General features: G+C 42.5%; 1 protein-coding gene across 1 annotated transcript; it reads right to left on the minus strand.

Annotated features, from left to right (window-relative positions):
- Nucleotides 1-574: 574 nt before the first annotated feature.
- On the minus strand, nt 575-10881 carry LOC145408013 (creatinase-like). Its single transcript, XM_080278814.1, has 8 exons — nt 10708-10881; nt 10216-10342; nt 9541-9656; nt 8229-8456; nt 5302-5449; nt 2666-2780; nt 1741-1985; nt 575-774 (listed from the first exon to the last, which is right to left on the minus strand). The coding sequence occupies exons 1-8, from the start codon at nt 10879-10881 to the stop codon at nt 575-577; spliced, it is 1353 nt and encodes a 450-aa protein (XP_080134940.1).
- Nucleotides 10882-11208: the final 327 nt, after the last annotated feature.

Consider the following 11208-nt stretch of genomic DNA (forward strand, 5'->3'; position numbering starts at 1 on the left):
ACATTGACCTCTTCACTACCAGGTGCCTCTCCTCAGCTTGGTTATATGTGGAGTTTGGGGTTTTGAAAGATTTTATGTTTTGGAACACATCCCTGACTCAGCCTTTTTAGTCTGGTGACATACTGTATTTTGTTGGTTGTTTTTCTCTACCTTCAAATGACTGTTTGCTATTCTGGAGAGACTTCTAATAGTGAAGGGTTTAATGACGGTTGTATGAAACTCCTCCATTTCAAAAAGTCACCCCCAAAGCTAAATAGAGTCATATAGCAGTAGTCAGAAAGTTTTATTAAATGTCACTTAATTGCAGTGATTATTGCTTGGTGGTCTGGTGGTTAGAATGCCTGAATAGGAATGATGGTCTTGCATAGGTTTGATTCCCAAGAGTGACAGAAGGTTTTTCAGTCATGCATTACTGCCAGGGGAAGTAAGCTGATCTACCTTTTTTATGTGGATTATGGTAGCTTAGCCCTAGGCTTTTGAAAGGTGTAGTATGAGATTGGCTGCAACTGCTACCGATTTCCTAAATGAAGACACTGTGCATGAGGTTTGGTGATGGGGATGATATGGGTGGCCATCACTTAAATATGTTGTGCTCTGGGCCAAAGGGAAAGCCAGTGATGTCATCAACGGAGCCATCCTCATTGATGACAAGGACATCATGCTCTCGGTATCCCCCAGCCCCAGGCAGACCCTCAGGGATGGTCACCATGGGCTCCATTGAAACCACCATACCTGGCTCTAGCACTGTCTCAATATCCTCACGCAGCTCCAGTCCTGTGTGACCAAAAACCATTCATAAATTTTAGAAATCATCATTGGTGGTAACCATCATTCAGTAACATGATGTAGTGCTGCTTACTTCTTCCTTCAACTTTATCATTTTTTTCTGTGTCTGCTCTCCTCACTTCCTATTTCTCCAATCTTTCTTGTCACATTTTATTACTCTTCTTTCCTTCTCAGGTGGCTTTACATTGAATGAGAAGCCTCATGGCTTCCTGTAAGCCAGGAAACCATTTACAATGCATGCACACATTATGAGCATCTCGTACACTTACTCTGCATTTAACAGAGAGTGCATTTACTCTAATATCTGTATTTACACATTCCTAACATTTTCACATCATTCATATCAGAGACTTTCACATACACATTCCCCCCCTTGCATTTACACAGATGCCTACAAAGGACATGCGATTCATTGTCATTATCTATGACAATTTGCTCTCTCCTTGAAACTCAGCATAGCATGACCATAACAATCACTTCCTAATTGCTTTGTCCATACATGCTTCTTTCAATATCAGGCTTGCCCCATCCTCATTTTATTTCTCAGCAATCTACTGTTCCATTGACTTTATTTATTTACTTATTCATTTTCAACATGGTTTCCCTCTTCCAACAGTATGATCAGTACTTTTTTCCAGGATCCTCTTTGGCATCTTGTTTGCAATATCTAAATATATCCATACCATGCTAAACACTTAAGATTGAACACTGTTCAGTACTGTACTATGGTGCATTTGGTCACAGTATAGCAAGACACTTGTTAATGGTCAATTTTTGATGGTAACTTAGTAAGTAAAGTAGTTATTATGATGAGAAGGAATTTTGTTTATTGGATGCATAATGCATTTAATGATGGAAGGTTGTAATCATATGATTTACAGTAAGGAGGTGATAGTTTAATGGTATGGAAGAACTGTTGTGAAAAACTAGACACATATTAATGTTAACACTAACCTGCCTCTCGGCCATAATAGTGTGAAAGAACTCCAAACGAGTGGCCATAGCCAAATGCCCGGTACTTTAGCAGACCAAACTGAGCAAACAGTTCGTTCAGCTCCCGAGCAATCTCTGAGCAGCGAACTCCTGGCTGGATGAGCTCCAGTCCTCGCTTGTGGACAGCAACATTGGCCTCCCACACTTTGAGATGGTCATCACTACAGTGGTCAAGGAACCATGTCCGCTCCAGTGCTGTGTAGTAGCTAAATGAACAATTAACACATCACAGATGCTGGTCCTTCAAAGTGTTATGTTAAAGTGTTATAATACCATGACACTGTTTATTAATTTTCTTGCCACAGTTGAACATATATATTCAAATTAAGTATTGATGGTTTATTTATGGAGTGCACCAGGTGATTCTGTCAAGTGAGTGATGTGTCTGAAGGGACTGATGAACAGTGAAGAGATTTGTGAAGAATGTGGTGTAGAGGCTGATGTAAAGGGGAAAAATGAGGAAACACTGATATGGTTTCACAATATGGAGTGATTGGAGACTGTATGAAAGTGAAGTGCAGTAACTTGAATAAGTTGGAGAGGTGCAATAGGCCAAGAAGGAGGAGCAAAGTAGAAGAGTATAAGGAGAGAATTTTGTTGTGGAAGGAGGACCCTTTTCTGAGCACGGACAGAAATGAGTCTAAGTTCTTGTACAAATGCCAGCTTAGAACAGTGGCATCGGGAGACAGTGATAGAAGAGACTGTTACTGTGCATGAGAGTGTAGTTGTTGAAAGAAAGGTAGAACATGGTAGAGGAGAGTATGAGAGAGGATGGCATGTTATGGGAGGGGTCAGTAAGGAGTAAAGATTGAAATGCCAGATCATTCTCTCGTAGCCATTGCTCATATGATGTTTGGAAAGAGAGAATGACTGAGCTTTGACTTACCCTTGTGGCATGGGGAAACAGTTGAGTGAGAGGATGTCCCCTGGTTGAACCTTGCGAGTGGTGACTGGATTGTGAGCCCCGTCTGTGTTCAACCCAGACTGGAACCACACCCATGCTGAGAAGAGGGAGGGTGAAAAAAAATAAAAATAAATAAGAATTAAATCAAAATCCGGTAATTTTGAGACACTCTGACTCCTTTGAATGGCTGGTAGTCATAGGCAGGGGGAAGACTGATGCAGGGGAACTGTTCGAGTTAACCAGTAATGCACACAAAGGACAGAGCATACTGCTCAACTCATGCACTAAAGAGATTACCCCTTCAGTCTGACTGTCTTTTTAAAAATTTTATTCTTGTGGTTACTAGACAATTTTGTTCAGTTTAGAAGAGATCTGTGGCTAGGGAAGAGGATAGAAACAACCTCCATTATCCCACTCACTATGAAAGATCTTTCCTAACTTGAATTGGACCAGCTGAACCAGAATTATCTGTCTGTTCATTCATCTGTTTGTTGGCATTCTACAGTCTCAATTGTGGACAGAGTTTGACAACTGAGATGTCAAACGAATCATCTCAATCTGATGGTGTGCCTTCTTTTTAGTGGTCAACACACTCAGGTTAAATTCAGGGTCACAGTGACCAACAAATATCAAGGCCATAGAGCAAACTACTTTATTTGCCCGAGTATAGCCATAATACTTGGAAAGGATATTCACAGTTTTGTAACCTAGGCCCTCATCACAATTTTTAAACAGCCCGCAGGAAATTGGTAAAAAAAATTAAAAATGTGCGCCTGTGTCGCTACTTCATTAAGTAGTGGAGGTAGACAAGGAGGTAGGTAAGGTTGGCAGGGGGGCAGGGATGCAGGTAGGCAGGAAGATAGGTAGGTTTATAAGTAGATAGGGAGGTAAACATGGAAGTGGGCAGGCAAGTAGGTTGGTATGTATATAAGTAGGTTTTCAAAAAGTGAATCCCTTCATTCTTTTCGTACCCTGAACCCTTCCACAAAGTTTGGTCTGCATCAGAAAAAAATTACTTCAGCCGACCATCCTGTGTGATCTTGGCTTTTGACCCATTGTTCTTAAATTAATAATAGGACATCCTCTTGTCTGACCCTCAGGCCTTCCACCAAGTTTGCTTCAAATAAAATCAAAATTTTGTCTCATATTTACCGGTATTTCACAAAGGGTCACACGGGCTGAACTTTGACCTTGTCCTGTGTCCTTGACCTTTTAATGATTTCAAAAGCAAATCTCGTTTTTCTCGCCATACCATCATCCTTTCAACCAAATTTGGTCTGAATCAGAGCAAAGATGTTTAAGCTGAATTTGCGATGTGACCTTGATCTTTGACTTATTCTAAAAAAAGTTGAACCCCATTATTAGACCTCAACTCTTTCATCAAAATTTGTTAAAAAAGATAAAGCAGTTTGATTTATACTGTTAACACACACACACACACAGACATAAACCCACGTAGTAAAACAATACTCCGCTCAGATTATGGTGTGCCCCTCTCCCCACACCTCTTTGTACTCTTGACATCTTTCCGGAAGTCTAGCGTAGCTCCTTCACTACGATGATACGTGGAGAGAGAGAGAGAGAGATTTCAGAGGTTATTTATAAAGCCTGTGATGAGAGTGAGTAGTGTTTGGCTTCTCTACCTCGCTGCTGTTTGTTCTCTGTAATGTGGGTTGCAGGCTGACCGTATCTAATGTTCGCAGCTTTTCCGTAAATGATGGTAAGAAATCGGATCCTTGCGTTCACCTTCACCCTATAAGCGTTAGGAATATGGAAGTCTTGGATGACGTGTGAATAATTTTGTGGCTCATTTCACTCAGCATGGTGTTTAATAGTTCTGCTTTGGTGCATTTTCTTTCATTCTGGATCCTACCCCACCCATTTCTGTAAATTTAGGTAGGCAGTAGGGGTCTGGATGGCTGTTCATGATGACGATGGTAGTTCTCTTACGTTTGGAATTTTATTTCCTGATCCAGCCTTACCCAATCTTTCAGGCACGAATTAGGAGTGAAATAATAACGATGATGATAATAATGATGAGTTCACTCGATTCAGAGGAGTAATTAAGCAGCCACACATGCATTCTGGTGCATTACATCCCCCGTTCCATCCTTCCTCTCCGCGACCATTGCATCTTGTTACCATTGCATTAACCACTCATCATCACTTAAAATTGCCATCGATGACCGCCACCCCAACACCTTCTACCACGCCCATTACGTTAACTGTCTGCGACCATTGTAATTACTATCGATGACTGCTGCATCTACACTTACTTTCGATGATCAGTGTATTAAAGCAATGGTACTTTTCGATGACAGCTGCAATTAAGCTGACTTCCCATATCTGTTGCACTTACATGCACGTCCACAGTTAAATATCAACCGCCAATTTTACTTACTCTCCACGACCACTTCACTTACTATCAGTAACTACTACTACGCTTATTATCCACGTCCATTTTATTTTCTGTTCATGACCATTGCACTTACCATCCATAACCGCTACACTTACTATCCACGACCACTGCGCTTATCATCATTCACAACTACCCTTACTAGCAGTAACCACTACACTAATTATCCATAACAACTCTTCCTCATAAACGTTGTACTTACTATCCATAAGGTCTGTGTCTGGGTATATTTTTGCGATGTGACGCACCATGGCCCTAGTGCCGGCCAGTGCCACCTCGTACTCTGGCACCCCCACCCCCAGAGCCTCTGCACACGCCCACCCGCCTATGTCCGCTGTGGCCGTGCTGTTCTGTCGGAAAGTACTTGATATTAGCCAAAGTTTCAGCGCCATTAAATATTCTTATTATTTGCCTGTTTATTCATTAACGTCCTTAATTGAGACTTGCCGCTAGCAGGCTAAACTGTTTGCACTAGATCGTTGGACAGGTATAGAAAGAGAGGAGCGTGTGGAGGTAGACAATCAAGTGAGGAAGTTCGGGAGTATTCAGAGGTTTATGTGAATATGCGGCAAAGTGCTGGGAGGATTATCATGAGATGGCTAGGCCATTAGAAGCGAATGAAGAGTGAGAGATTGATTAGGAGAATATGAGAGTGGAGTAGAAGAGGAGAGGGAGAGACCGAAACTTAAGTGGAGGAACGGGGTGTAGAGGTATACGAACGAGAGTAGTGTGAAATGGAGGAAGGGTTGGCGAAGGACAAGATATCATGGAAACGATTCGTTCTCAACCCCTTTCCGGGATAATGATGTCTGTCTGTAGACAGACAAATAGACAGGCAAAATCCCTGCATTTTGCAGAAGATGACTAAAAGGAGTGAGAATAGAGACTGAAATCTCTCTCCCACCCAACCCAGTGGTTTCGGCCTAGGGATCTGGAAGCCTTATCACTCTGCACTTGTGTTGCAAGCAGCCTCGTACCTCCCGTGGCATAGGAAGCAGAGATTATGTGGGACATTTTATATCCTCTGTTTTTGTTCCCAAAGTAAAATCAGTAAGCCGTGCTTTGATCTTATGCCATGCGAATGGTGAAAATGAAAATGAGGAACAGTGACTGGATGTTATATAAAAGAACGAATATAGCTGTAGTCATGACTTTTCAGTAAAAACTAGAGAACCTGCAGTGAATAGAGACGGGATAACATCCTCCATTACGGTGCGTCTGTCACGCGCTGTCCCAATGCGGTCATTAGTATTTCAGGATTTGTCCGGCCGACTGATCCCAGACATTAAAAGGATATCCACGTGCTTTAAAGCTGCCATACTAACCACAAGACTAAAATGTTTACAGTAGCTCGATGGATGAGAGCAAGTAAGGACGAATCAACCAACCCTGGCTTACTGCTGTCTTGTTGCAAGAGGTTAACCTGTATGTTGAATATTTTTGCTTATTAAATTTCGTACCATATATGTAGTAGGTAGGAACACACACCGCCTACTCACTCAGTTCAGTTCTGCCTTCAAGTGACTACACTAACTTACAAACCAAATTGTTTCTTGCTACCAAGGTAACCATTAACTACGCTAAGAGGCAAATATGTAACTAAATTACGCTTGAATATCTAGAGGGTTAAGGTGCACCAACCGGATGGGGCCCAAAAGGGTACATCCGAGGGTTGAGGTTTTCTGCAAACATCATGTCGTTAACTGGCGGGCGAGGATGGTCATCCTTGCCATAAATATAGAGAATTATTAACCTAGCCCCAGGCTCTTACACTTCTTGTGAATAATAAAGTAATGACAATTGTACATTAGATTTCTTTCGAGTCCAAATTTATCGTGAAATCGTATGAATGGTTACTGAGATACAGTACAGGGAAAACAAGGACCACAATCGGTCTCGGGTGAAACATTGGCCTTGCCTTATGACCTTGACTGTCGACCGATTGTTCTTAAACTCCAGTCACCTCATGCTTTCCGGACTTTTAGCTCTTCCTGCAGATTTGGCCTAAATTAGATTTTAAAAGTTAGTAAGATGTCCTTGCTCCGTGACCTTGAAAATTGACCTTTAGTTCTCCAAATAGAATCACTTCATCCTTGGCTGTCGTTAAACGCCTTAATCATATATGAACATCATAGAATCACGACTGTCTGACTTAAAAGGATCCCAGCAACACTGGCAACACTGACAGGATGAGGAGGATTAGGCTCGTGTTTGATCACCAGAGGACGCAGTTCTCTGCTTCTTTCCCTCTCTACAGAGACCTGGTCATAGACCAGAGTCTCTTGTTATGGAGGGGAAAAATCGCCTTCAGGCAGTATATCCCAGGCAAGAGACCACTTCGGGTTCAAGATTTTTGTGATGTGTGACTGCAAGGTTTCGTAAGTGCAGTGTAAGTACTTCATATTATAACTTGTGTAGTGTGTCTTGTGTGTTCGAGAGAAGACACACATAGTGAGTGCAGTGTGCAAGAATAATTCGTTGTGTGAAAAAAAGACGCAAATGTAAAATATATATGCATAGGCAAAGAATTATGTGAAAACTAGAAAATCCAATTATACGAACATTATCGGAAAAATGCCACTCACTGTGACTCGATTGCCGTAATGCGTCCCCGCAAATAATTATGCTTGGGGACAGTTCCCACAGCATTTGTATACCTTCCGAGAGTGTCCCTGGGTCATTTGGGATACTTCCCATGAAGAAAACGAAGATCTACCTAAACTTGTTGGGTGCCTTTTCGGCCGATCAACTCTACGGGCGTTACTCTGAACATTTCAGCCGCTCGCCGAGAGTGAATCGACCTCAAAATCGACCTTTTAAGCTTCTGTAAGTACTTTTATGGTTGTTTTCCATGTTTCCTCATTCCAAACCTGTCTAGCAAAAAAAAAAAGTCGAAAATTGGCCGGCACGGGTGCTATGAAGGTCCCAAGTCGGCCGGCAGGCGGTGGGTTGAAGTGGACAGAGTATAGTTTTGGACGAGAATATCAGCCTAGTTAAAGTGGACAGAGCATAGATTAGGGCGAGACTCTCAGGCAAACTAAAATGGACAGTTAAAGTGGTTAGAGTAGGCCCATAGTTTAATGCAGGGTCTTTAATGCTTTCCTGTAGAGTGTTGCCCACCACTCTTACCTTGATAACAGCAATTTCCTCTTTACTCTTGATCATCCTCATCCTCATGGCGGGTTCCGATATGTCTACCAGTTTGTTGTTGTGTGGTAAGTGGGTGCGCAGCTTACTGGCGGTCTGGAGACTCATGTGGTCCTCTTCCACACCCACGGGACCCTTCGTAGAACCCAGCTCCTGCACCACCGCTCGGTAGAAATTGTCCCTCTTCCAGTCAGTGTAGATGATGTTGTCCTGAGGAAGTGAAATGAAACGTTTACTTAATCATTTCGGTTCGATGACGTATTTTATATTTTATTTTTGCTATTGTTAATGAGTATATTTTAGCTAGATAGAGTCCTCAGTTAGCAAATGGGTTAATGAAGGCTGTATTCATCTCTCATATTTCGAAGAATGTGAATTAACTTGAATTAAATCGTTTGTTCATTCATTCATTCATTCATTGCCAGACGCCATGTATCCCAAACGGGGTGGCCAAGGGCTTAGAGTTAATTGTTTTACAGGGAGGGGCACTAATCCTCCACCAACCCCACTTGACACGTAGGGAGAACGTTATGCCAACAGCATCTGGTGTAAAAAAAAAAAAAAAAACTAAAAGAATCATCAAAGGAAGGAAGGCTTTACGTGATGCTGTGACAGAACTACACTGCGATGCTTTCTGCTCCTTCAGTCCGGTGATGTATTATTTACTTCAACTCTTTCCACCAACAGACGATGTTAGCAGGCCCGAAGACAGGGAGGTTGGGAGGAGGGAGTCGAGATCACAGTCGAGATGATCGGGCGACCCCCCCCCCCTCACCTGCCACCTGCCTAAAGGTTCACTTTCTCACGGTCTATTTTTTAATACCAGTAAAAAAAAAAAAAAAAGAGTCGTTCTCCGTTGTTCAGAAGTTTTGTGCTGCTTCTCAACGTCGCTTTTGTATACACCCAGACCCCCACAGCAAGCATGCAACAGTCCTTTGACCAGGCGGCTGCTATGAAAGTCCAGATTCAGCAAAGACCCCCCCCCCCTCCTCGAAAAGTCTGGCTACGGGCTTGGTTAGGACAGACCTCTTGATAGTGAAGGGCCTAATGAATGAAATAGCTGACACCTTCTGTTAAATAAGCAAAAAGTATCTCCAAAGCCGAATGCAGCAAACTGGTCTAGTGGGAACAATTAAAGAATATGAACTGTCGTTGGAGGAGTGAGTGAAGTTGTTAACCTCCTGTTTCAGAATCTTGGATGTCCATTTCCCCCCATTAGTATTAGTATACGGGAATAAGGCATCTGGTTATACGTAGACAGATAGATAGACATACGACTGTGACACAAGGGTACCTGTATAGAGCGTCGCCAGGGTTGTCCAGCGTCTATGAGGGCCGAGATGGTGACGTGCTTCTCTGGCGTGATGAGCAGGCCGTACGGTCTACCGAAGGCACAGTACGTAAACCCTCCTGATGTATTAAGATTTCTGTTAACACTTTAGACCCCGTGACATTTTTTATTTCAGTCATGCTATTCCCAGATCATTATATGCAGCTTAGGGGGGGAAAAATATATATTGAAGGGGTTATTGAAGGCTGGACAGTTCGGATTTTTTTCCCCTGCAAAATCTGAATATTATCGTCTGGTGGTAGGAGGAACAGAGTATTATGTAATCAACTGATGGGATTATCACCGTGAATCTGATCACGTTCTTTATATTTTATTTCTAGGACTTTCAGACGATTTTATTCAGTTCAGGAGGAGACTTTGGGCAGTGGAGGGGTTAGATATAGCCGTCATTAACTCCTTCAGTGTTGATCATTCCATTATTGAGTAGAATCGTCCGAAGAGTAAGATGAAAAATAAATAAGAAAAAGACGGTCATCGGATGCAAAGGATTAGGTGGATATTAAAGAAACTCGCTGTCAATAATTATGATAACTTGGAAGTTCGATAATGATGCTTACAGTTAAGGTTCTGAGAGAGAGAGAGAGAGAGAGAGAGAGAGAGAGAGAGAGAGAGAGTTACCCGAATAGTAGTTGATGTTGTGTATGGAGGTGAAGAGACACGCCGCCACGCCACCCTCCTCCATGTACCGCCTCAGTTTCTCCACACGACCCATCACCTCACCCTCAGAGAACAAACCTGTCGGCATCTGAATAAAAATCGCCAGGAGTCGGCATGAACATTGTGGTGATACAAAGATTACCTGAAGGACGAGACGTACTTATGGTAGCCTATATGATACCCGTTCCCGCCCCGGAGGGGCTCAGGGAGGGGTATTGTTTTCACTCGCTTTATCTGTTTGTTTGTTTGTCTGTCTGTCTGTTAATAACTTTACGGGAAAAATACTGGTGCGATTTTGACTAAAATTACAGGGATGAGGGGCTATGACCTTTTTATGTAACTGGTAATTAACTTTTTTGTAACGTGTAAGTTTTTTATGTACTGGTCACGTGCGTATGTTCAAAAAGTTATATTTTCTTGTTGCAGTATTGTGAGAGTGCAGAGATGACGTACCTTATCTCCATTGTACATCCTTATGGTGGTGGTTTCTCTGAAGCTGTTTACGTCATTACTAGCCCTCCTCACGCCCAGTCTCACGCCCATCCCGCCCAGTCTCACGCCCAGCCCAATCATCTCACCCAGTCCCGCCTGCAGAACCGCCTTGCCACAGTGAACTACGCTCTTCATCTGTTTTGAAATGAGAAGGAAAAAAGTAAGTCTCTCTCTCTCTCTCTCTCTCTCTCTCTCTCTCTCTCAAAACAAAAAAGTAAACTAAACGAATATCATGAATATCGTCGTAAATTTTCTCTGTTTAGTAGTATGAAAAGCAGGAGGAGGAGTTTTCAAATATTGCACAGTATGATATATTTCAGTAGCCTTTAGCGTCACTGAGGGGCGGCCTTCCACTCAGTAGATCTCCCCCTTAAGCCATTCAGTCCGTTGATATTGTTTCGCTTATTTTTGCTACAGTCAAACGATTTTATTCAACTTTTGCAGGGATCTAGGAATGAATAG

The sequence above is a fragment of the Coenobita brevimanus genome, chromosome 75 (assembly GCF_032717465.1).
Source record: "Coenobita brevimanus isolate Jiangsu-jjx chromosome 75, ASM3271746v2, whole genome shotgun sequence".
In the NCBI taxonomy this organism is placed as follows: Eukaryota; Metazoa; Arthropoda; class Malacostraca; order Decapoda; family Coenobitidae; genus Coenobita; species Coenobita brevimanus.

What these genes read in the sequence shown, in the direction of transcription:
- LOC145408013 (XM_080278814.1), bottom strand. Translation starts at nt 10,881, where the DNA reads ATGAAGAGCGTAGTTCACTGTGGCAAGGCGGTTCTGCAGGCGGGACTG. An exon ending in CAACATCAACTACTATTCGG is followed by an intron (nt 9,657 to 10,215) that starts GTAACTCTCTCT and finishes TTAATACATCAG; the next exon opens with GAGGGTTTACGTACTGTGCC. An exon ending in TGTTTCCCCATGCCACAAGG is followed by an intron (nt 1,986 to 2,665) that starts GTAAGTCAAAGC and finishes TTGTTCATTTAG; the next exon opens with CTACTACACAGCACTGGAGC.